The sequence below is a fragment of the Passer domesticus genome, chromosome 8 (assembly GCF_036417665.1).
Source record: "Passer domesticus isolate bPasDom1 chromosome 8, bPasDom1.hap1, whole genome shotgun sequence".
NCBI classification, from domain to species: domain Eukaryota; kingdom Metazoa; phylum Chordata; class Aves; order Passeriformes; family Passeridae; genus Passer; species Passer domesticus.
This window is the reverse complement of record NC_087481.1, coordinates 47,405,455-47,432,939: the sequence shown is the minus strand read 5'-3', so window position 1 is coordinate 47,432,939 and position 27,485 is coordinate 47,405,455. Positions and strand designations below refer to the sequence as shown.

At 41.3% G+C, this 27,485-nt stretch overlaps 1 protein-coding gene across 2 annotated transcripts in view; it reads right to left on the bottom strand.

The window, feature by feature from the left end:
* Positions 1-27,485, bottom strand: part of SORCS3 (sortilin related VPS10 domain containing receptor 3) — a 275,567-nt gene that overhangs the window by 148,621 nt on the left and 99,461 nt on the right. For both annotated transcript variants that reach the window (XM_064431239.1, XM_064431241.1), the window contains exon 3: positions 1,151-1,250. In XM_064431239.1, the coding sequence (XP_064287309.1) occupies positions 1,151-1,250 (100 nt within the window). The remainder of the gene's footprint in view (positions 1-1,150; positions 1,251-27,485) is intronic.

Here is a 27,485-nt window from a genome sequence, read left to right as displayed (position 1 = left end):
AGGATTTGTAACTGAGCATATTGCCTGTGCTTTTGGGTGGGCAGAGTTGCTTTGGAAACAGAATGAAGAAGAATTAACTCTTCAGTGCTCCCCATCCTGGATATAGAATGGGTGTGAAGGCCAGGAAAACTCACTACAAAACATCTTAATCTGTATTTAGTAACCAGATCTTAATCTTGTACTTAGTAACCAGATCTATGTCTGCCTTATGGTGGCATACACTGAAATAAACATCAGTCCCAAAACATCTGTAGAGTGACCAGTGTTGGAAAACTCAAATGTCATAATAAGAACAGTACAAGTAGCAGGTTACTAGTTTGGAAATCTTTTGATGGAGACAGGATATGGCCAGTTTGGAAGTGATCAAGCCAAATGTGTTGCACTGGGCCTCTACAGTGGCCAAGCACAACTTCACTGTCAGCAATTAACTTCGTGCTGCAGCCCTCCCACACTGATTTCTGTGGGTAGTTGAAAGCATCTTTGTCCCACTAACTCCCCTGAATCAACACAGGCAATAATTTTAAAGCAAAAAGGCACTGAGTAGCAGTTCCTGGGCTGTGCTTGTGTGAGCCAGCTGCAGCCCTAATTGCATCACGTGGGAAGAGTGAGCAGGGGGTTGGAAAGCTGTGACCTCATCTTCTCTCCTACACAACCAAATCAAATTGTAGGTCTTCCACCCACTCTCACAGGCATATTCTGCTTTCAGCCCCCTTATATGATGCAACCAAAGAAAATGTCATTTACATCTTTACCTCCAAATGTGGGGAAAAAGAGTCAAATGCAGAAATAAATGCCTCTTACTCGGTATTTCTAATAATGAGATGCAAGGCAGGGAGATGTGTAATAGCCAAAGCCAGTGTAAGCAAGAAACCCAGAAATATTTGAGTGAGCTTTTTAAAGTTGCAACAGTCAGAAGCAAAAAAAAAAGGAACCTTTTTACTTCTCCAGTAAAAAGGAATTAAGTACTTCATCACCATCACAAGTAAAGCAGGATCAGTTCTATGAGATTCCATGGAATCACACCAGTGCAACTTAGACAGCAAATTCAAGCTCTTGTGAATTACCAACAGATTTCACTGTAGGATCATAATTCCTCTCAGAATGCTGGCATTTTGTTTCTATAGCTACCAGTGCAATGGCTCTCCCTTACCTTTCTCTTGTTAGTGGGACTGACATACAGGTAGCTCAGCACAGTCTTCAGGCCTACTTTGTCATTTAGCTTTTCATAGGTAGTGCCATAGTCTGTTGACCTGGAGAAAAGAGGAGACAAAAAGAGTTTATGTGGTTATTAGAGCTCACGGGAAGGGAATGTCTGTGTGATCCAGGTTACAATTTGAGCATTATTATGTTTAAAACAAAAGGTTTTATGTTTCATTTAGGGTGGCCAGCATAAAAGAGAAGAGAATTTGAGTCCTTAGAGGCAGTGTCTGTCTCTGCATTCATTGACTGTACACATCTGAGGAGCTGCCCTCATGTGCCAGTGTGGGATTTCAAATGGTATCTACACATAAGAGTACTCTGATATCAGCAGCACCCTTAGTACAAATTCTCTCTTCAGACAAATCCAACATAAGAATCCAAATTAAATCCAACAACAACAGTTTTATTTAGGTAGGTTGCTTTTTGATTTGAAGATGGGGATCCAAATGTGGCTCAGAATTGTAACAGCTGAACTCATGTCTAGATAAAAATGTGCCTAAACTGGCATCTTGAGTCCTCAGTCACCCCCATCCTACTTTGTGCCAGGCATTTCATTTTTCTGAGTTACAGAGACAGATTCAAGCCCCTACACTAGCAAATCCCACCCAGAGGAGCAGATGATCTGGGGGTGGTATTACCCATTCGTGACTGGGGAAAAGGGCTGCTTCGTCACAGAGGGTTTTCTGTAGTGTCCTCCTCCTCATTTGTGGGCATGTTTGAAACCTCACTGCCCTGCTTGTTTCTCTACTGTTTTCATACTTTGTTTTCCTTAACAAACAAGATTTTTCCTACAGAACAACCCAACAGCTACATCGTACAGGATCCCCCACCTGAGGAGTGCTCAGCACCAGCTGACTTTAGCAGGAGGGGTCTCGGACCCTGCCTGAAAAGCCCCCCCACCTCATGCAAGCAGTGGGGAGAGCCTGGCTCCCAACCCAACTCAGCTTCTGTCAGAGGGACAGAGCAAATACAGCCCTCAGCCTATGGACAAGGAAAGGTCCTCATAAAAAGCCTACCTGGACATATCTATAATTTTATTAGGATGAGAATCCATTGCCCCTGCCCTCCTCTCTAATCACACTTTTTACTGGACAGATGATCAGAGAACATGCAGCAATTCTGTGCCTTTCCCAGTACTGAGATCCAGTAATTTGGTTTTGTAAGTTCAACAAACCTCTAGAATTTGTAGCTTTATGCTTCTGCTTGAGACTAATCCTCTGCTCCTTTTCTGTCTGGCAGATAAATGGCCCAAGCCACTTCTAGCATTGCAATGAACAGTGGCTGGAGAAACTGAGCAATGCCAGAACCTGCACCCAGCTCTGCTGCTTTCCTTGCTGCTAGTGGAGCCCAGAGTGACACCAAGGTGACACTAGAGTGACCAAAACCAGCCAGCTGGTTTCAGGATTACAAGTAGTAGGAATCATGAAGTCAAAAGCTTGCTTTGTTACTGATGTGGCTGTAACACATTTCCTTCAGTGCATCCTTAAAGGACAATTCCTAAATACTTTGTAAAGTCCTTCTTTCCTTAAATGTGTTAAGCCAGACCGTCTCGTTTGAACAGTTGCCAGCCAAGGTGCTTCAAGTCTCAATGTCCTTGCATTTTGGTTAACACTTTAGTTAAAAAAATAGAGCTACTACTAAGTCCATTTGCACTTACCACTCCTGTGTACTAATGCATAGTAGTATCACCCATTGGGCTTCACACAGGTACCCCTAAGAATATGACAATAATGTACTGTATTTTCATAGAATTTTCCCACCCAACGTATCTTGTCTCACTAGATACTAATATCAAACAAACAAAGAAATAATAGCAGCCTTTCCTCTCCAGCCAATCTCAGAACTGAAGCAGCTTTATTAATGAAACTGAATAATCCAGGACAATTAATTCCAGTACATGAGGCCTCCTATAAATGCAAATTCAACAGGTCAGGAATCCTCAGGTAACAGTAAGCTCTAAGCAGAGGATAACAGACAGAGGGCAAGCAGAGCGACTTCCTTGATCTTACCCTTCCAACTGCACTGCAGCTATGAACAAGCCACTTGTGTGACTACACATGTACCAGCCACTAGGCAGTGAAAGAGATCACTGCTTTCAATCAGCATTAAAAGAGAATACAAATAACAGTTTAATATTCTGACAGAGCTACTTTGCGTTTGTTCTCTGAGTAATTTTAAGATCTCCCAAAATGCTTTCACACTTCTAAAGATGCAGGCTGGGTGCCCTAATGACTCTTTCTCATTAAACCATTTTCACTCATTGCATTTGCCCTTTCAAAGCATAGCTAGAAAGGAAGAAGGATCATTATTTCGTTAGCTTCTCTGAGGCTTTCTTTATTATCCTGACAGTCACCACTGGCTTCATAGAAACACCTCAAAGGATATCACAATAATATACTGTATTTCCATGGCCCTTTTTCTGGCCAAAAAATCTAAAGCTTTTGTCTTGTGCTAATCCATTCAAACTAACAAAGTCCCAAAAGCCATACTGGGAAATACTGTCTCTATTCTAGAGATGAAGAAGCTGAAAGCTTGCATAAGTAATGGATTATTTTTTCAAAGGCAGGCATCTACAATTAGGCATTTCAGATTATGAAATCATATATAGTATAGGGCTCAACCCTACCACCAAATTGCCTAATTAGAAAACAAGCATTTAAAAATAAATAAATACATAAGTTGTCTGCTAATTTTAGTTACCCAAGCCTGAACATTTAAAGAGATGTGACCCACAGGTGGAACAGAAAAGTTTTGAATCAGCTTTTAATCTTAACTTGAACCCTTCTCCTTTACTGATTACTTATAATTCCAAATGAACTAGCCATACATCCTTACAGTTGTTTGACACTACAAGCAGACTGGATGCCATATTCTCTCCCATTCCTCTGGTCACAACATGATCCCCTTCCAAGCATATTACTAAAGTGGTGGAGGGGAAGAAATGTTGTGGTTGTATCAAAATGAAAAAAGACACAGTGATATAAAACATGGTTTCCATGAGTCACATCCAAAAAGGCTGCTTTAACTTTGTTTAGGCTTTTAATGGCAAACTGATCCTGCCTACCTGGTTCTCCTCTGGGTTGCTCCACTGAAGCCATCCCTGGAATCTCATCATCTTGGAATGTTGTTACTGCCTTCAGTCTCAACTGATGTTTGCATATTGCTTCTAACCACACACACATGTATACGTGGAAGTTTTTTTAACAATGCTTTCAGAAAATGCTCCTCAATACTCTGCTGGTAGCACAGAAACTCTTTAAATACAGGACTAGGAATGCTACAGTGATTGTTCCCCTGCACTCAGCACTGCTGAAGCCACACCTCAAGTGCTGTGTCCAGTTCTGGGCCTCTCACTCAAGGGACTCATTGAGGTGCTGGAATGAGTCCAGAGAAGGGCAAGGGAGCTGGGGAAGGGTGTGGAGCACAAGTCCTGTGAGGAGTGGCTGAGGGAGCTGGGGTTATTCAGCCTGGAGAAAAGGAGACTCAGAGATGACCTCATCACTCTCTACAACTGTCTGAAAGGAGGGTGTAGTGAACTGGGGCTAAGCCTCTTCTCCCAAGTGACAGGAGAAGAGGACATGGCCTCATGCTGTGTCATGGGAAGTTCAGGCTGGACATCAGGAGGAATTTCTTCACAGAAATTATACATTGGAACAGATTGCCTAGGGGGATGGTGGAGCCAGCATCCCTGGAGGTCTTCTAAAAGAGACTGGACATGGCACTCAGTGTCAGGGTGTAGTTGGCAAGGTGGTGTTGGGTCATAGGTTGGACCTGATGATCTCAAAGGTCTGTTCCAACCTAATTGATTCTGTGATGTGGAATGGACTCTGATCATATATAACAATCCTGTATAAACTCAGTCCGTGTGTTTTGTCCCACATTTCTGTAATAATATTTGTTTGGCCCCATTTCTCGTGATGACCTTAAGGGTCTAGGCTGCGTCAGACTTTTGCTCCTCACCAAATTCTGCATATTCCATTTGGAAAAGCAAGGTTTATAATTTAGTGCCTTATTGGGATACTGCAAGCTCTTCCATAATTATACTCTGTTTTAAACAGTAGGAGGGAATAAATCATCTGCTTGATTCCAATGCCCTCCTGTGACAGGCTATGATGTGTTTAAACCATCACTGCAACCTCCCCCAGTCTGGCAGAGCAAGGTGCAAGGAATACACCCACGCAAAGAAATGTGTCTATACAAAACCTGGTCAAAGTCAGAGCACCACAAGCTAACAAAATCCATCTTGTTCCTCTGAATCTGAGCCTGAGCTTCTCTGTAAATCCAACAGACTGGCCTGAGCCAGCAGACTTCGTATTGTGATAAGACTTGCTTAGTCACAGAGATATGAAGTAGAGGTGTGGAGAGGCAGAAAGAATGCCACGTGAATGGCTTTTGGGGTTCTCCTCCTCTGTGACACTTTCTATGTCAGGGCTCTGTCAGATAGAGAAAGGCAGGTTTGTTTGTTTGAAGTCTCAGCTATTCAGCTGTGGAGAGAGGCTATAAAACATGTATCAGTCTCTCAGGAGAAAAAGAGCTGCAAATGCTGGCACTGAATGACTGGGATGAAAAAGTCAACCTCTTCCAAAACCCTCCTGTCAGAGGGTTTCTCCTCTGTGCTGTGACTCTCTCTCTGTATGGAGAAGCAGCCATCATACTTTTGATTTTAGATTTTCAGCCATTTTCTAAGCTTTTTCTAAAGCTGATCCATTCATCTCCAGCCCAGAGTCCCACTACACATACCTGCAGCCCCACACTCAAAACTGTGTGGGGGCACAGCTCTGCTTCAATGAGCAGAAGAATATCCCAACTCTGTGCACTTCAGAGAGCTTCAGGAACATGCCAGATTAATATTTGCTTCACTTCTGATGGTGTAGTGAAAGCTCTCTGTCTGCCTGCAGTGTGCTTTTCTCTGCATACTCCCCAAACAACTTCTTGCTTTTACTCATTGGCCAATTTTCTCCCAGTCTGGCAGAAAAACAAAAACCCAAGAGGAACAAAGTTTCTACAAGTTTCATGAAAATCAAGAGCCAGCAAAAGGAGAGCAATTATGAGGGCTCTGAGAAGAGCTGCAGCATAAAAGTAAATCCCATGAAACACAAGAGGAGGCACATCTCTCTGGACATCCAGCTGCAGGTAAACATTCAAACACAGCTCACATATTAATACACTGCAAAGAACTCAACTGCACAACACAGGAACTCAGGCAGCCAGTGTTCCTCCACTTGTGAAACATGTTTCCTTCTGTCCTTTCCCCTTCCTCCCCTCCATGAGATAAAGGCCCTTCTGAAGCTATGACACACAGAGAAAAAACTCCTCCTGAGTCAGAATCCAGTGAGGCAGGGGCCAGAAAGATCCACTGTTAACACTGCAAGGCTGTCTGGTTGACCTGGTCACACACACAGACACTTCTGCTGACAAAATAAAATAAAATACAAAACAAAACCAACAAAAAAACCCACACACAACAACAACAGAAATCACAAACAAACAGACACTCCATAAATTGAAAAATCAAACTAAACAAACAACAAAACAAAAAACAACAGGGGAAAAAAAAACCCAACTAAAAAAAAAAAGCAAACCAAAAACATTCAACTAGATCATGGCAAAGGACCTTTTAACCCCACAGCCAGGACACCACAGGTACTGTTATCTGATAGCATAAAAAAAATTACATCAATGGAGGTAACAAACAAAATCTAACTCTTAGTCCTTCCCTGTCTGCAGCTGACATAAATCTGGATGTGGACATTTTATATCAGAAGTATCCACAGAAGCCCTGTGGACCTAAATATACACACTAACCAAGGAAGTTCCAGTGTGTGTAGTCTGAATCAGCCAGTTAAGGGAGCAAAACATTTGCTGAGAGCTTGTTTTTACCCAACCATGAGTTTAGTGACTGCAAAAAATGTAAGACCAGAATATTTTACAATTGCAAGCAGAAAGAGCTTCCTCCCTTTGTCTGCATCCTACTAAAGGATACTAAGGGCCACATTGAAAGTCTGGGGAAGCGAAGAGAGTTCAAGCAGGTACGTGCTGCTGCTTCCTGGTGTAATGTCCCAGCCTACAGCAGTATCACAGACTTCCTAAATTGAAGATGATGCCTTTGCATGCAAGAATCATCAGTGGGCTTTTAGTTCCATAAATCTGTCTAATCCCACAGGGAAGCTTCTGGCAACTTGTCTACCACATGGTAGTAAACACCACAGCTCTGTGCTGTATGGAGAGGCTCCCTTTTGTTTTAACTGCTACCACTTAACAAGTACAAACCATGGAGCCCAATGCTGCCATTGTGATTTCACTGATTGTTGTCATATTCTCCACAAATCTTTTTTTTTTTTTTCCAGTCTCAGGACTCCCTGTTTATTCAGCCATTCCTTGCATAAGCTATCCATGCCTCTGATCATTCTATGACTAGTTTTACTAGTCCAATTACATCTTTTGTCATGGATGCCTCAGGGACCAATCTTTAACAATATCAATCTTCCTGCAATAAAACCCTGCAATATCAATCTTCCTGCAATATCAATCTTCCTGCAATAAAAATAAAAGTATATCAGCATAGACTCAGAGTATTTAACACAATCTAAATAAAACCACTTTCTGCCATCCTACACAAGGTTTTACATTCTCAATGCTTCTGGAACCATAACCCATTAGTTCTAATGGACTTTCAGTTCCATAAAGTTTCAAAAGTATCTAAAACCAGAGATCCCACTGGGGAAAAAGACACTCAAGCAGATCATCATTTTGGTAATGTCCTTTGAAAAAAATCCTTTTTTTTTTTTTTTTTTTACTTATGGTTTGCGTGTCATGTAAACAGCAGAATATCCACCTCAATTACTATTATGATCCCAGCACCCTCCCTCCACCCCTTCTCTTTTTTGATTAATGGTGATTCCCATCACCAAACATCCAAAAGGCTTAAAGATGACCTTTGCTGATAAATTTCCATCTATGACATAGAGTGGAGACTGGCAAGGAAAAATGAGCTGCCATGATGCAGTAGTCATTGTGATTCACAGTTCAAATTGAAGGTGAGAAGAGATAACTAGGAACACTGGCTTCCTCTTTATTTTTCTCCTTTTTTTTCAGATTATTCTCTTTATTTTTTTTACAGGAAAGGTATCCTCTTTTGTTTATTCCATATGAGCCATTGGGAGGACACTGGGTGTCTCCGAGGTTTAACAAAAGGATACAGAATAATCCACCTCTGGATTTATGGCCAATAAAGGACAGGAATTGCAAATATCAGTCACATTTGTAGTGGCTGATTGCTCATCAGCATTTAATTTGATCACCATCGCACAGGGCAGGGGGGCTGTTCACACCAGTCATTTCCTGGCAGAGATGATGGGCATGAACAGTCTATGGAGATGCAGTTTTTCTGTATTAACCCTACAGGGATGGTGTGGACTAACTTGAAAGCCATATGTTTGCATGGTGCTTGCACCTGTCCTGTAGGAATACAGTGATGCCTTGGATATCCCCAGCAATCACTGATCACCCAGATCATGACACAGGGTGCCTAAATAGCATTCACATCAGAAAACAGGGTGTCCTTCCCCAATCCCTGCTCTTCTCTGCACCCTTACCTTCAGATACACCATTTCTGTGGAAAAGCAGAAGTCGTTTCAGATCTAAAATATTCTGTAGAACCACCCAGAGAAGCAAGACCCTCTTTTGAGACACAAAGAGGGAGAGCAAGAGGATTGCAGGAAATGGGTAGAATGGCAAAAAAATTGAGGGATGCTTGGTAAAGCAAAACCAGATCAACCAAAAAAACCACCTTGAGCACCAGAGTGGCATTCCCTGCTCTGGGACATTGGAGGCACTATACCTCAGCCACTGAGGGACACAGATTTGGCTAAAGGGAGCTCTGAAGATGTCTCAACATTTTGCTTCTACCAAAGAATAGTAAACTCTGCTCTGAAGCAGAAATAAACACAGCCAAGCTGATGGATCCTAACACCTGATGGTAGGCTAGAGCCCGTAGCAAAGAATCCTTTCAGAGAACCTGGGAACCTGATCAGAGCAAGCAGGCTGCAGGTGTAGTGGTTACTCAACCTTGTTTTATACTCTGCTGCTGAACAGCCCACAATAAGCAGGCACAAAATCAACAAAGGTTAGTGCCTCCTACTGTGAAACTGAAATAACTCTACTCCTCCATTTAAGATTCCATCTTCTCTCTACCATGGCCATTTAATCTTAAATTTAGCCACCTACAAACTAGGTATCTCTAGCTCACAAGCCTGTCCATATTTTCTTTTTGTATCTATAGACAAAAACTGTAAACTAAGAGGATGCTTTATTCATCCTAAAATAGATGAAGATATATTGCTCTCCTAAGGTGTTTTCTACCCTTCTATAGAGACTGAAAAAAAAAAAAAAAAAAAAAAAAAGAGACCAGAGCAACCAATGCACAACTAGCACATAGCACAAAGCAAAGTGGTTCTCACCATAAATGGGTTAGAAAATGGGATGCACTGAGCTGGCAATACAAATGACAGGGAAGGACCTCAGCCATCCTGAGATCAAAAGTTCATGATTTATTATAATGTTCTAGTGCTCTACATTTTACATGTTATTATTCTGGATATGTATGAAAATTACTACTAGAAGCAGGTGCCAAATGGTATCAGGACTCCACTGTGACTTACACAATTTATCGCATTACAAAATGAAGAGAGCAGAGATAAGCAGAGAAGTATGATATGGATTTCCCAACAGTTGCTGGCAGCATAAAGAATAAAAACAGAGACCTGATAAAATGTGACATGGCTTCTCCTCAAGAGCTGGGATAAGCCCTTCCCTTCACCGCATGCTTGTCCTGTTACACCACTGATGAACTGGCAGTCCTGTGGCCAGGAAAGCTGATGCCTGCTGGTAGAAATGGTACCTCACAGAACCTCATCAAATGAGATGCAGACACACCCCAAGACAGAGTTCAGCCACCTTGAATTAGGGGCAACCTGGAGCTTAGAGAGTCTGACTTTCCAAGGGCCTCTACTTCTCCTGCTCTGGTTGCTTCACTACTGTAAAGTCTATGTAAAAGCATTACTTCTTTACAGCTCTGAAGAACTACACTTCATCATTACTCATTTTCCATTCGTACTGTCTATAAGATCTGACATATTTATCATGTTCTTGATTCTGATGTATTCTAATTTTCCAAAGAGGTGTTTTATGCATCCCTGATAAGGCAGCATATTGATTTGATTCCAAGCACTTGACTGACTCAGCAAAGATGGCCTTATCAACACATATTCAAGAAATTTGGTCTAGAGGACACTTTAATAGCCTCAAAGATAAAAGACAGCTTTGATGACAAAGCTTCATTAATTAATCAGATATTAATTAGATAATTAATTAGAAACAAGGCCCTTCCCAGGCCCTTTTCTACTTTTATTACTATAGATAAAAATGCTTCTCTAACGATTCTCTGAAGTAGCTAATCATTTTAATTTGCATTATTTTATAGCAAAAGCGAGTGCTTTGAATGTAGAATTTTGTGAAGCAGTTCTAGAGTTCCATTTAACATCTACGCTATTCTGTGCATATTTAAACTGGAACTTCCCTTAAATGTGTCTTGAACAAAATGTCAAGGGGAGACTAGGAACTGCTTCCTCTCTCAACTCTATATTTTTGTGGTAGATGTGGATGACAAAAAATTCCTTCCAGCCACTCAGAGAATAAGCACACTCTGGGTTGTATAAACTCATTGAGAGGAGCTCACCATACCCTTCTAAAAGAAGGGGAAAAGTGACTCAAATCTCAGTTTCCCATCTGGGGATGCCCACGTGTCCACTCATGCCCCCTGGGAAGGTGATTTACCCAAAACTTGCTTCTGACACTGTCTGCCTGTTTTGGCAGCGGTGGTAGGCAGTGCTGTGGGGACATTTAGATGAACCTGAGTCATCTCTAAAATAACACAAGGCATGTTAATTTTTTCAAACCATCAGCAAATCTTTGCAAAAGTGATGTAATTAAAAAAGAGGACAGTGATAAAGATAGTTTAGTCCAGTTCCTTAGACAGAGATATTAAAAATTGCAGACAATTCCCAAACCAACTTTTACAGTCAGCCTGCAGCTCCTTCAGTCCCTACCTCAGCTGACCCCTCTCCCACAAGCCTTATGTCTACCCCTACTTGTGACCCACAAAGGTTACTGTCCCCAGCAGCAACCCACACAATCTGAACATAAATACCACAGAATCCTGCCTGACCTCAGGCAAGGCTCCTCAGAACTCAGTTTCACATTAACTGAGCTTTCTGGGGAAAAACTGACTCTTACTGTTCCCAAAAATAAAAAATCTGAAGCTCATGAGATGCAGCCACCTGAGACAGCTGGGGAATGGCAATGAAAGAACCTTCTAGACTTAGGAACACATCTTTACTTCTAGTCATAACATCACTGAGAGCCTCTATGTGCTACTTTTCCAGAACTAATAGGACAGCACCAGATCCCCAATTAGTTAAAATCACATACAAGTGAATAAGTAATATCGGCAGATTTACACAAATTTACACAATAAAGGTCAGGACCCACTATATCTGTGTATATCTATAAGCATAAAGACTCATTACCAAAAGAATATAATGCATTTTGCAACCATTTCATAATTTTGCATTTGTGAGAATTCTGCATTTCTGAAAATCCTCAAAGCTTAAACAAGACAAAGTAATAGGGCAAATTTAGTTTTCTAAAGAAGAAAACAGAATTTGGAGCCATAAAAGAATACAAGTCTCAGGCTAATAATGCTCTCAACAGGTATTTCGTGGTGTTCATATTCCTACCAGAACAGACTTTGGCACAAGTTGTCTTTCAATATGAAAAATAAATATATAATATATAAAATCAGCATATTTCTGAATCCTTCAAAGCTTATCCATTCCAATTACCATTGAAATATCCATAACAGGGTCTGCAAACCCTCCCAGCCTTTTGGAATAACACTTTTGAGCACAGCAAAGCAGAGACATCATAATTCACCAGACAGAAGGTGCTTCCAGGCCAGATTATACAGCTGACAAAGCTCTTCTGTAGGCTGCACCACTTGCTTTGCAGGGTGACCTGGTTATACAACTGGCTCCCCGGGCAAGAAGCTAGGGTTGTTCTGAATGCTCCCAAATGGCTCTGGTCATTCTCATCCAGACAGTTATATGGCACTATATTCTCTCCTACTTCCTCAGAGTGAAGAATTTTGGATGAGAAATATAGGGACAGGGATATAAGTGCAAAAGTGAAAGACAGCTGTCACTCAGCTTCCTGGTTTGTGCAATAGTCAGATCAGCAGCTGCATTACACCTCTCCTAAATCCAGTGCTACACTGCAGGTAAGTATTTCACAACAGCATTGGTTGAGTGTGAGCTTTATTCATTCCCTGAGCATGAGGATTAATAGCCTTGACTCCAGTTATCATGTTTTCAAAATGCAGACACTGGGGTGTAAGCTTGCATCAATACAGACTCTCCAAAAAGGCGAGCTTGCAGTTTACATCAAGTTTATTAAATTCCTATGATCCATAGGGCAGGGGTCCCCCTCTTCCCCACCAAACGTCTGCCAGTTGTGGGCAGCTCAGAAAGCACACAGCTGATCACTCCCACTCTACCAATGCCCCAGGACCATCACTGCCTAATATCTTTGAAAGCACCACACAGGCATAACTTCACCCCAGAAAAGCCTCCTTTTCCTGTCGTCTTTTGCACTCAGCCCACAGAAGCTCATCTAACACAAAACACTTTGCCTTTGGGAGAATAAACCTGTTGGAATCTTTTCAGACAGAAGATCAATAAAGTGGGAGCAGCTTGAAAAGTCAATCAGCATCAGCAAGTCCCCCAGGTGATAGCTGAGTGATTATCTTTTTAATGAAGGAATAGTAAACAGAGCAGAAGAAAAAGCACATCCCCTTCAAACTCATGAGAGGCTGAGACACAAGGACAGAAATGGAAGCACTGGAAGAGACCAGTCAGCTCTCCAGTTTGATAGGCTGACTCAAGAAATAGTGAGAAAGATCCAGCTTAAAACTGTTCAAACTGAGAATTGGCTCCAGTACTACATTGCAGATATTTCCTCTAGGTGTTGGAGGAATACTTTTGTTTAGAACCCGAAACACAAGGATAAATATTCCTATTCCCTTACTCCTACGTAGTGTGCTAAGAACATTTTTATTCATAAAGGCTTGACTTTTTTTTTAATTAATTTTATGAAGGGCTAAGTACCCTGCATATTATCAGTGCAAATGAAAGGAGAAAGCTGTCCATGATCCAAGTCTTTTTCCTGAACACTCCATGGATTTACGTTGGGTCTTGGGATTTAATCATAGAAAGGCTCAAACACAAACAATCAACCTGCATTCTCCAAGGTTCACTGAAGAAATAGTTCTGTTGTACTAAAGGCACTGGAAGGTATCTTGGGAGACCTGCAGGGTTCCTATTTGCAACAGGTTTCCCATGTGTTTTTTACACAGGAGGGAACATTTTGCTGCTGTTCCAACCACCTAGGTTGGAGTATGGCACCTCCCAAAGGTTCACATAGAGGAAGACATGTCAAACTCTAAACTGAGACCCACACTTTCCTGTCCATGGCAGATGGATTGGGCTGTGTGAGGTCCTGTGCCATGACAGAGCTCAGGGTCCATCCATGTAATTGTCTATCCAAGCATTCAAGTCTATGACTATATATTTTAGGCCTTTAGCCATGCTTTCCACTTGAATCTGGGTTCCAGTCTAACTCAGGGTATCAGCCTAGTGATCAACCAACTGTTGTTCGTGTTACTGACAGCACTGTCCACAGACTTACACATAAAAAACCCAAAAAATTAGACCCAAATTCAAAAAAATTGTCAAGTATATCTTTAATTGTGCTCTAACCCAGCAGGATAAGAGCCCCTGGAAGGTTTTAAAGCAGTAGCACTTAAGTTCTTTCAGTGATGTTATTTAGACCAGGAAAGAAATGGCTTTTTTTTTCCTTCATTCTACTCAACCTGGTACTTCAAAAGCCAATGACAAAATGAAGCATGATATTACACTCCTGGAAGGTACCATTAAGTCCCCCATGGATAATGTCAGCATAAAGGGTTGCCCATCTTTTAGCAGGTAAATTGCAATAGCTTGTGATTAATTAGGAAATAGTGGCAACTCATCATTGGCCATTTCCTTATCCCTTTTAGCTGTCTTACCAGAAGGCACGTGGTTTGTTTTAACACCAGCTTTTAAATTCTGGAAATGAATCTTCCTGCAGGCTGAACAGAATGCTCTGGTAATAATCCCCCTGCAGTAAACAGGGGTCTGATCAACCACCTGGTGCAGAGGCAATTCTGCAGACTTGTCTGTGCACACCTCTGCAGGTTTTACTTTGGGGACAGTGGAGAAAATGGAATATGGGTACAAAAGAGCGAGATTCACATGTTGCCATGATGTCTATCATAAGCATTTAGTCATGGCTGATAGGTCAGTGAGCAATGCATGGACATCCTGAGCATAAGAACATGCAGGAAAAGTGGTTCATCTCTGCAGTTTATTCCACAGAATCACAGCAGTGATGAGTGGCCAGTGGCTTAGAACAGGTGAATTTTCTTCCCCCACCACTCCCTTCAAAAGGTCGCTGTGAGGGCATCTGGACAGGAAACCTGCTGGATTCACAGCACTGCCTTGAGTATGCTGCAGATTACTCATGTTCTAACATTAGGCCCTAAGCTATTATATGTCCAAAAGCAACTAGTCATCCCATCCAAAACTGGAAGCCTCAATAGAGTACAGCGTGTTCCTCAGAACATCCTGCATCATCCACTTTTAAATGAGCACCACAGTGAACCTGCATCACTTAGGCAGTTGAAAATAGAAACTGGTGAGAGGATCTCCCACTACAGGAAATCTCCTCATCTTAACCAAGTTTCTCCCAGTCCATTTCCCAGCATCCCTCCCTCTCCCTCTTTAACCCCTCTAGTGTGTGCCCGTATTAACCACAGTCCATGCAGACAACAAAACCTTCCCCCAGAGTCCATTTTAGACACAAATATTTATTTGTCCTTGACTCAGATACAAGAGAATAGGTCTGTGTTAACAAGCTACAATCATGGATCAATAAAGTTCATACTGAGCTTTAAGTGCAGTGATTACTGAAAGAGAGCACAGAAAGAGATGTAACACCATGTACATATGCATCATGTACTGCTACACAGCTGCTGAGCTTTAAAACAATGTGTTTGCAATAATCAAAGCAGTGTGGTGAAAGAGCAGCTGTCTTTTCAAGCCAACTGTAACAGCACATTGGGAGTGCTTTCTAAAGGGGTTATTTCTTTGTCCATACTTTACACAACTGATGCTGAAAATAGAGAAAATAAATAATAATGGGGTTTTGCTACAAGTCATAATTTTGCAAAGATTTCACTATAATAGCTCTAGTACACAAAGTTTTTCATTAATTATTTTCCCTTCCTCATGGATGAGGGCAAACGATAAACATGGGTTTCTTTAACCCTCACCTTCTCTCTCTTTTTATTTTTTTTACATCTTATTCTGTCACCACTTATCAGTGTCCCCGCAGCAAAAAAGGGGAAAATATTAAATGCATTTCCAGGAATTCTATCTCATCCTTAATGACACCATCAATAATTGCTGTCACAAGCTAATATCATAGTTGCAACCTTATAAGGAAGATAAAGAGGCAGGGTTTTTCACACCGAGGTTTCTAGACAGGCTGTAAATGGGATTTTGCTGCATGCTTTGAAATGCCTCCTGGATAGCTCAGTGAGAACTGAAAACAGGTTGAATCCAGACAGGGGAGTACTAAACCCAGGGTTGTCCCATGAACATCCCAGAATGATGATCGATCCAGAAAGCAGGATGTAAATAAATACAGCAAATGCTGTCCTTACAGCAAGGCTTACACCTTTGGACACCAGGATACCCTCAGGCAGATGCTTCTTCATGCATGAAACAGATTCCAGTGATGCCCATTCAGCAGTACCCAGATGTCCTTTGGTCCCTGTTCTCAAGGTAAAAAAGGGGCGTTTATTTTCTGACTCTAACATTTATAGATTTTCAAAGGTGCCAGTGGATTGGAGGGTGAAAGTGCCACCTCTCCAATGACACCGGACAAACTAACAGTCTATCAAATTTTTCTTCTTCCATAAAAGAATGCAAAACACTAAGTTATTTACAGAAAGTGTGTGAGGAAGTTTTCTACAAGAATGTAAACATCAGAAGGCTTAGAAAATCTTAGAAAAATCAGGGCAACATCCAAGCATGTCCTTCAGACTTGAGCAGAGAGGAGACAGGATTACAACTGTCCGACTGAACTTCAGGTGGGAGGTAGCAACTCCAAAGCTCAGATAATGGGAGTCACTATGACTTCTCAGGTGACTGCATTATTAGTTCCCAAATAGATTTTAGTATACTAATCAACAGAAAACAGAAAAGAGGGGAAAATCAACATTAATTTTGCACACTGGAATCTCCATGTAATTAATACTTACTGTGGCACACTTGCACTTCTTGTGGCAACCCCTGGGAAAACTCCCATCAAGAGCTTTGCCAGCTAGTGTTTCATTTCTGTTTCAGCAATGAAGACACTCCCTCTGCTTTTTCTTACTGCTGGCCAGCAAACACAGTTCAGACCTTCCCTCCTGAACAGTCTAGTGATGCAGACCCTCTCCCCACAATGGTTAAAACTTCACCCAGCTTTTTTTTATGCCATCAGCAAAATACACCATTCAGTAAGAAGAGCCCAAAAATGACTGTAGTGCTTCAGTATCATAAAGACACTGTCAGACATAAGGCTCTGAATCTGGCAGAGGGAAATTGGAGTTTAAATTTTTTCTTTCCATGAAACACAATGATTTGGTTCACCTTTTGAAGAAGGCTAGGAAATTAAAGAAAGAGGCAGAATTAAGGTGGCAGCAAAGTCTACACAATGGATCCCCTCAGTTCCATGCACTGAACCCAAGAGCACAGTTTCAGCAGTGTCAGAGTTTAAAATTCTGGAGCTGTTTAGACCCCACCATATGACACACTGGTCCAAGTTCATGCCAGTGCAGCCAGCTCCAAGAGTCAAAGCCTCTAAGCAAGAGCACCGTCTCAGAAACAAGGAGTGATTTGCTCCAGACTGAGAGCTGTAAATATTTTTTCCAGCATCAGTGTCTCACTCTAAGCAGGACAGAAAGAGCAGAGCTTATCATTCCAACATGAAAAGAAGTGGAAAGGTACAGTACAATAATTTCCGCAAAAATAATTGCTTTGTGCCTACACAAGCCAAGATTTTCTGCACTGCATTACCTTCCCCAGACCAGTGTATATGCAATGCAAATCCACTTTCAAGCAGTATTTGTACTACAATAATAACTTGGAAGAACTTGTTTAATATCAGAAGACTTATTGGAGCAGATGAATGGCTCTGACATGATATCCATGGGATAGAAATTCAATTAAAAACTGCAAGTGGCACAGAAGTGGTAGTTATTGTTCAACATGTACCATGGGACCTCAGTTGAAATACAGCTATTAGCTGTACTGGTTGAGAAATTCTGGGATTTTTTTTATGGCAATCTGTTAGCTTATAGAAAGTTAAATTAATAAAAACACAGAATCACTCTCATGTTACGAGAACAGAGCAAAGCCAAGGACTAGTTGCATATTTTATAATTATGGATTAAGTGCATTATGCCAAGGAAATTAGAGATGTCACAAATATAATAAAAATGAAAGAATGTCTGGCTCTAGTGCTGATGACATGCTGGTTTGACAAGGCAGTCCATAGTGGTTTGCCCATCCTTACCTCCCCAAGATGTTAATAATTATTCCTAATCCTAGCATCTACATTCATGTAGTGTTCAGCCCTCAGTGAAGATAGACTTGCATGACAAAGTTACCCCCCTGCCTGTTAGCAGCATCCCAAACTCATCTTCTATCTTGTGGAGTTTGTTTTGACCCCAAGGAACAAGAATAAAAAGAATGGAAGGATGTTATTTGTTTGTTTTTTAAGCTAGATGGAGGGCAGACCTCAGTAAGAAATTACTCTTAGCCCATCCAACTTTTGCCAAGTCATAAAGATGGGATAGGCAGGAATCCTTGAATGAAAGTTTGGTTTCCCGACATCATTTCTTACAGTGGACAGTCAGCTACACCCATGTTCTCAAATATGTATCTAGCCTCTCCCAAGCAGAGAACATGAATTCTTAATCTCCCTTTTCACTCTTTTTGTAGGAATATTGTTGTTGTTTATGTATGAGGAAGAACAATTATAAATTCCTTCCTACAAATGGAATACCAATCCTTGCAAGAATACCCTTTCACCAATGGCAAAGTGTACTGTCACAATGCTATTTTTCCCACCAAGACCTGGATGCAACATGCCACTCAAAATTAACATCACTTTAACACTCATCTGTAAAAACATGTGACAGCTGCCATTTTTTTAAAACCCCAAATGGAACTAGGGAACTCAAACTAATCACTTGGATCTGTCTGGTTTGACAAAACTAGTTCAGGGTACACCTGCCTTGGACTGAACACACCCTGGCTACTGGAAGCAGACATGAGCAGAGTGCAAAGGGAAGGAGCAAATGGTGTGGGAACTCAGCAAGCAGCTCTTCTGCCTCCAGAGAGCTAAGGGCTTACTCTGGTATACCAGACTGTTTTTTCATGCAGAGTTAAGCATTTTAGTAACCAGCCTTTGAACAGAGATTTCAGTTTCTCCCAAGAGCTGTGTTTATAGCCTGTGCTGTGTAAACACAATGGCCTTTGCTCGAGGGAATGACCTACCAGAGGATGCCATGTTTACCTGGTACAAGAACTCTGCAAGTCCAGTGCCACATAAACGCTGCACAGGTCAGAGGGCAGGGAGTTGGGGAGAATGAAAAGCTCTCTGCTCCCTGTCCTTCCACACAGCTCTGCAGATGGATTGTTCTGAGTAGGGAAGAATACGAAGGTTACCAGAGAGGCTTTCAAAGAAATATTTGAGACAACCCATGGCAAAGGGCTAGACCACACTGAGTTTGAGGGGACCTATTAAAACATCAGGGCAATACAAAGATCTTCCATATGTGCTTTTGTCAGCAGCCATAAACCCAGCCATGAGCATTTCCTCCTTTTTACTTTTCCCTCTGTATTAAGAGTTATTACCTCTAGCTGGAAACACACACTAGGATCATGAAAGCATCATGTCAGCTCCTCTGCTTCAGTTTCCCACTAAACAGAAACAAAGAAATGAGCATGGAGATATCCAGTTCATCTTTGCAGAAAGTATCATCTGATCTTATCTGCATAAACAAAATAGCCAGTGTGACCAACAAGACCAAATAAGCATAGAAAAAAGAAAATAAAGCCACAAAACAACCACTTCTCTAGGTTACATTCAGATCTGTCTGATACAGGTACTTAGCTGAAGAATCATAACTTCCATTTCAAAAGCGTAAAAAGAGCTATTTGACCACCTGCTGCCCAAGGTTGCCAGGACATTGGTCTATGCATAAGTCACAAAGAGAAATCATCACACTTCCACTGCAGGTGAGTAACAGTGGTATCATCAGTGTGGCAGAAGTGTCTCACACTTTCACTGCAGCTCCACAGCAGGAAGGTCTGCACAAGCTGCCTGGGCATCCTCACTGTGCAGAGTGTCAGTTTGTCATCATCAGCCACTACCAACCACCCTCCACTGCTACCATGTCAGCTTGGCAGCATCCTAACAAAGAAAAAGAGAAATCCTTTCCCTGCTCCTGCCACATGCTCACCTCACTTTCAATCCCCAAACATTGATAGAAAGGATTAAAGTGAGTGCTGCTTAAAATAAAATGGATATAGGATTCAAAACCAATTACCAAAGCATAATCTTGCTCAGATGGGCATGCTAAGAATAATTACTATCCATAAGATGAATGCTTGTTGGAGACACATTACAGAAGACTGCATAATTAAATATAGCAACTGATCCTCATTTATCAACCGAGCAATTCACATTTAAAAGCTCACCTGCATGCATTTGGGCAAAAACCACTTGGGAGTTTCCATGGCAGTTGGAAGTTCGGAGAAAAGCAAAAACAGGAAAAATAAAACAGCAGGAAAAGTAATCAGCTTGTCACCAGAAAAAAAAAATACAGAGGGAACAGTAAAATCCTGCTCTGGGCATTGTTTGCCCTTTAAAATAATAACCTTTGAGAGAAGTGAAACCATCTTTGATGTCAGCTTACACTTGGTCCAAAAAAAAGAAAAATTGTTTCCAGATGCAGAAGCAAAAGAGGGCACACTGCCAGGTAGGGCTTTCTCAATATGCTCTCTGCAGGGTCTGTGGACTGGAGAAAGCAACAAAGGCAACCAGTCACCACATCCCAACAGCTCCTACATGGCACCAACCTTCTCCTGTCCACTCAGCCAAGGGACAACTGACAAGTGACCCCCATCACGTGCCAGGCACCATAAAGCCCAGCTCCCAAAGCACAGCACCTAGCTCTTCCCTTGGCATGTGTCAGCAAAGCTAATTATGCCCCAGCTCTTCTCTCCATGGAAAACTTTATTTATACAAATACTATTAGTAACTGTACAGGACAAATATCTACTTCATCCCATAAATAAAATATTCATCTAACTTCTCTCTTAATAAAAAAAAAGGCAAAAAGAAGCTTTACAATTTGGAGGCCAGATGAATTTCTGTGGGTAATATTGCCTGTGCAGAAAAAGAGGAATGTATAAAGGGAGAGATTTTCAAAGACACCTACCTAATTCAGATGTCCAATTAAACTTAATGAGAGCTGATCTTCAGCTTAAGTATGCAGCATTGACGACCTAATCAAAACACACTAAATTTTCCTACATCTATCTTCTGAAACAACTTCCTTCTTAAAATCCATTTTACTTTGTCCCTGAGAGATTAATTTTCTCAGCAGCACCTTCCCTAGAACCCTCTGATCTTGCATGTGAACCTCCAGCCAACCAAACAACTTGAGCAATAAACACTGAACACTAAACCTGCAAAAAGTTTTCACTGCTGACAACCAGTAAAAGAAGCAGAGGCTGTCCTTTGAAAATGGTCAATCAAGGAAGCGTGACAGCATTGAATTCTTGCAGACAATATCTGAAAAATAGGGTTTTCATGCATCCAGCCTGAGGTTTGGATACAGAGGTGAGACTCTGGGGGTGGTGTACAACAAATGCTTTTGATAAGGCCATGTTTAACTTTGTATAGAAAAAAAAAATAAAGGCACAGACAAGCCTGGTCCTTAAGATTCCTATGACATTTATACTAATAATGCAACAGTTTCCATTTCCACAATATCTTAATGCAATGGCTTCCACATTCCTCAAGTGAATGAGCATGACCATCTCCATATTGCCAATATGAAAAATACAGAAACTGCAGTGTCATTCCTGAACTTGGCTCCCACCTCAAGAGTTTCATCATTCTATACCAACTGCAAGAGTCCAGAGATGAGGCACTCAGACACCATTTCCAGTGAACTCGCTTTAAACTTGAACAACCAGTGCAAATAAATGTGCACTGAAGTGTAAAGCTTTCCATGCTAAAAGTAGATCTTCAGCTTGTGGAAATCCCCCAAATCTCTTTGAAAGCATCTGTAAAGATTTCTGAGCTGCTGTACCCCAAAGAAGAATTGACCTTTCAATTCAACCACAAGGCAGAGAACAGTCACAAGGTCTTAAAAATTCAAACATGGTTCACATGACACAATACAAAGATTGGTGTCACAAAAGAAAAAAAAAAAAGCATATTTGCAATATTAGTTTTTGGCAGAAAGAAAAACATCAGCACAGTTTAATAAACACTCCATTGGACTCACTTTCTTTCCTACATGAGCTCTGGTTTAATGACATTGTGTGAAGAACACTGTCTACATTTTGTCTGCAAAATCCATTTGAAACCATCTCTACCTTATGACACGTTTCTTCTTCTAGACTGTTGGTACTTCAACACAAAGAAATCTAAAACCATTGAAAGCAAGCTTCAATTTAATAGAAACCACTATCACCCTGACTGTTGTAGAACCAATGGCTTTTAAGGAAGAAACTATTAAAATACTTGCTTCCTAAAATCCATCTATATATAGCACTGAGAAAACTATACTTACACAAACAAATCTGAATGAGATCTTAGCTATGCTGTGTTAGGGATCTCCAATGAATCCAGCAGATGTAGTCTCAATTAAAAATCAGTTTTTAATCATATTGTGAAATAAATAACAAGAATTTGGGCAAAATTCATAGAGTAAATAGAATTAAGTGTTTCATGGTGAAGCCTACGCTTAGTGGGTAAGATTAAAATAATTATACATGCAATTTGGCAAAGAAAGGATGGAGAGCTATTAGTAATCATCAGAATGTGAAAGGTCTAGAAGCTGTTGGATTCAGACAGAAAAAAAATTCCTATTTAGCTCTTCAAAATGGATGCAAAAATTGAAACTAAAAAACCCCAAAATATTAGGCCAAATGTCACTAAAATCCTGTAACTTGCAGAATCATCAGTAGTGCCTGTTAGAGATACTTCATCAAAATGTCTAGATGGACTAAGAAATTGAAGCATCTCTGCTTTTTCAGATAGAAAATTCAAGTTGGGGACAGCTCTGGCACTTAAAATAAGGAACTGGATGCCAAACAAAGTGACAGAAATGTCACTGCTTAAACACAACAAAATGTAATTGGTCATGCTAGACCTGTGCAGCAGAAAGAGCACAAACTTGCAGGGAAGAGATTGTTCTCTGCAGAGCAATTTGTCAAGCTGGCCTCTCATTTGGGCCCTCCCTCAGCATGCAGTACCAGAGACACCAGTCCCAGAATTCTCTTCCATGCCACAGCAATCAGCCACAAACACCCCAGCCCCATCATGTTATTTCAGCAAAGAGAATGGAAGTGAGGGACATTTCACAATTTCTTTCATAAAAAATGGACTCTAATAGAAAAACATCATGTTTGCAGAATGTAAACAGAGATTTCATAGCACCAAGTCTTCATTTTTATCACATCAGATAGCTCTTCCTTTCTAAAGAGAACTCTGAGGAAAGATAACTAAGGGTTGTTAAGTCCTGCTGCAGCTTTGGATTTATGATGGAAAACCATTTATTTTCCTAAACTACTTGCAACAAATGTTGCTAGGCAGAAAAAGCCAATAGAAACACTTGTAAATGGTCTATTGAGAGGCAGAAAACTAGAAGGTGACAAATGCTGAAATGACCAGATGAGGTTTTAATTTTAAAACACTATAAACAACATAACAAGTATTTAATGGCAGGGAATCAAAGACAGCTCTTTCTCCCTAATGCAGGGGGATCTGCAATCTAATACAAATAGAAACTGTGCTTTATTTTGTACAGCATCTTTCCACTGCACCTGAAAATACATGAGAGAAGTAAATACTACAGTTGCAAGACTGAAAAAAAAAATAGTCCCATCTAGGAAGATAAACTAAAACCCATGTAAATAAATAAAAAAAGTGAGCTATTTTCAGGTAACTAATAACATGAAGAAACACAAGCCAGTTGTTCCAAAATGTGGAGCCATTTTTTTGTGCCAGTACAGACTAGCCAAGATCATATCTTTAGAAAATACTGAATCAGTTTCCGCAGTAGAAAAGCTGCATGCTTTGTCTGTACTCTCCTGATCTTATAGCCACAGCAAATAAAAGCCAACATTATTCTGCTCTTCACCATCTCCTATTTCAGAAGAACAAAGCCATGGAATTACGATTATTTTTTTTCCTTTGAGCCAAGAGAAACTTTTGCAGGGGCAACAATCAAGAAGGAGCTGGACACCTCACCCAATTTTCATGAGAGCACAGTGCCTTTAACCCTACAGCTGCCCTTATTCCAGACAAGGCACACAGGACCTTCATCTGCAGGGGTCTCCTGATTGCACTTGCTATTCAATGTACTGAGCACCTGCATTCCCAGCTGGTGTTGAGGAGCTGGGGCCACTGAGCACTGTTTGCTGTTTGATAACAGCATCCAGGTGATGCAACACCTGCTGGAGGCTGCACCCAAGCTGCAGAGGCACCCACAGAACACAGGAGCCAGCAGACACCAGAGCAGGAATGGATCCAACAGCACATCCAGCAAAGGGATGCACCTCTGCTGGTGAGTCAGCCTTGTCCCCTCTGTCCAGCTTTGGGGCTGGCTGCATCCAATATTCTTCCAACATGGACTCTTAATAATCTATTTTACAGCAGCACCAAGCTTAAGTAAAGATTCTCCTTTCCCTCAAGCACCAGTTATATCCAAGATCCACTGGAGCTTGAGTCTCTGTCCGCCCCCCTCTAGGGGTACACTCATCAGCCATGAAGCCTTTGGCAGAGTTGAAAAGGAAGAAAACCTTCTCAATCCTCAGTCTCAAGAAGAGAAATTCCCTCTTTCAAGGATCTTTTAAAGATTTTAAAAAAAATCTCCGGGGCAGGGGGGAGGGGGGGGGAGGGGGAAGTGATCCACATGAATGAGCCAGTGCTTTATTTCATCCCCCTGAATTTTTCTGCCCTCAACTCTTTTTGCAAATAATTATAATGCCATGAAAGGGAAAGTGAGGAACAAAGAGCTCAAATGCTTGGATTTCATCATCCAGGAATCATGGCTGAAATTTGAAATGTCACAGGTGCTGAGGCTCTCAGATATATAGCAAACCAGCCTGTCTTTCAGCATCACTGAATTTGGCCAACTCAGCCCAGAGTCCATTTGCTGCAGAATCAGAAATGAAATGCAGTTCTAGCAGCAATGCAAATCAGATCACATAATTGACAGACTATAAGTATTATAGTAAAGACTGAGTATCTTTCCAGCCAAGAAGCAATACATCAAACTACACTGGGGACTCAATGTAGAAATTATTGAGTAAGATTCTCTGGACTGCACTATACAATTAGATTATTACCATTACTTCTTCCCTGTGCTTTAAATCTATGAATCTGAGGATGTGCAGAGCTGCACTTGTACAAAGAGCACCTTTCCGAGAATTCTCTTCCCACATTACAAACTGGAACATGAGAAATCTGAGGACATTGGATTTGTTGCCATTTGTCAAGAGAAGTGTCTCCCAAACAGGAATCATTAGAGTAGAAAAACCTGCTGCATTATGAAAAACAACTGGTCTTTAAACAGGATGTGAGTACCTGCTTGGGGAAGTAGTGGGCCTTTCCATTTAATCCACAAAAGCACAAAGAGCTAAAAACTGATAAACCCATGCTAGGCAAGCATGGGCAAGAAGGTAATTATTTCTATTTTGGGTGGGTTTTTTTAAAAAAACAGGGAGGGAAACAGCTCCAGCAGACTGTACTAATGGATAAGGTAAATTCTTCATTACTGCTGATTTTACCATCAAGATAGGATGTTGTCCCCAGAGTTTCTCTTGATCAAGCAGATGTTAGATGAGGAATTATCTCTGCTTAATGTCTATGACTGATTTTCTTCTCCTGTATGATCTTGCACAGTGTCTGAGGACAATGCTCCTTCTGCCTTTATAACCTAGGAATTTCTTTTATAGCTCCACATCCATGAGTCACCAGTAACACAGTTAATACTTCACAGCTTATCCCCATATTTGCTTCTAGACAATTTTTTCATTTTATTTAGGATTGCACCAAGAGCGTAACCCAGTACTCCCACAAGGTATCTGGTCCAAGGAAGACTAGTGTCAAGATTCCTTCTGTAAAATATATCTTCCCATGATAAAATCCCACTCTACATACAAGTAACTAATCACTTGGTAATTTTGCTCCATGAAGGACGGTGACTCAGAAAGCAAAGCAACAGTCTGTTCCAGTGAACAAGGTCCCAGGACTCTTTATATTACGATCTCTCCTATCTGACCACCATGAGCTAAAAAAATCACTATGAAGGAGTCCTTGCCTATATTCACCAATTTCCCTAGTACTGTATCTAAAAAAAATCATCCACTGCCTCACTTTACAAACACAACAGTATTTGCCACAGCTTCATGCCTGTTTAAGAAAAAGAAGTGAGATGCTGATCTGCTCAAGATCCTTCAAATTTCAAACGCATCCTTCTGTTCTTCCACCAGCCGTTCAGCCAGCACTGTTGGCTTGAACACAGCTGCTTTGACAGCACTCAAATGTTTGCAGCATTGCTCCAACATCAGCCAGCTGATTTTTGCCCTCTGTGGCCTCCACTCTGTAATCAGTTGGAGAGGGCATCAAAGAGGTGAGATGAGAATTTTTCATGTTCTCGAGCCGTCAAACCCAAGATCCTATCAAACTGCACATCTGCACTGCAATATTTTGTTTGTTGATGGGACTGAAATCGGAGCAGATTCTCTGCAGAGAGCACAGCCTCAGTGTCAAGTTAACACTTTTTATTCCATATTGTCCAATTTCCATGCTGGCTTCATTACCCCAATTACATAATATTTTAATGGGGATATTTCAAGACAAGGTAGGATAGGTCACAAGATGCTGATAGGTCAAAATGCAGTCAAGGAAAAATTATTCAACTTGTAAGCTCCTTCCATAGTCCGCTTCTAACATGAAGCCTGTTGTGCTGCTTTTCCCAGGGATATGGGTGAGAGGCTCTCTTATCACTGGGATACAGACATAGGGTTAAGAAAAATCTGCCAGTGTCTGCCCTCCCTCCAAAAGGCATGACTAACCAGAAGCAGACACCTACCTCAAAGGCTAACATGTACCTTAAGTCCTTTAAAATGGACACTTCTCACCTTCCCAAGAAATCCATGCTCTGCTTTAATCCATGCTCTGCTGTTTTTCCTAAAACCTGCCTCTGCACTGCTGCAAAATACTCAGTAACTGGAGAACAGGTATTGGGAGGCCAGGCGGGGGAGGGAATGATTATGCTGTATATATTTGCATACTTACAGGATTGCTGTAAGAACAAAGTGTCCAACTGTTTTTCTTTAACCGAGCTACTGTAGCCTGGCACCTCTTTTCTAAAATTAGCTCCACTTACAGATGTTGCCATAGCATTTGTTGCCATACCAAGGCACACTTCATAGGTGATGTCATTTGTCATACAACAGAATGCCAGAGCTGTTTACCAGTTCTGAGCCTTGCTCATTTCTTAAAGCACATCTGTCACCTCCAGAAATACCTACACAGGCTATGGATTATTGGAGGTTTTGAGGGAAAATCTGGCCTGAGCTCTGCAGTTCAGCATCTGCACCCAGGAGCCAGAGCCCTGCCCTGACACCAGCCCAGGCAGTTCTTTCCAGCTTCTCCAGAAGTACAGGATTCCCACAGGGCTGACCCAGGGTTGGCTCAGGGAATTTTCTCAGGCTAAGTACCTGATACATGAAGACATGTTTCTCTTCATTACTTTTACAAGACCTGAC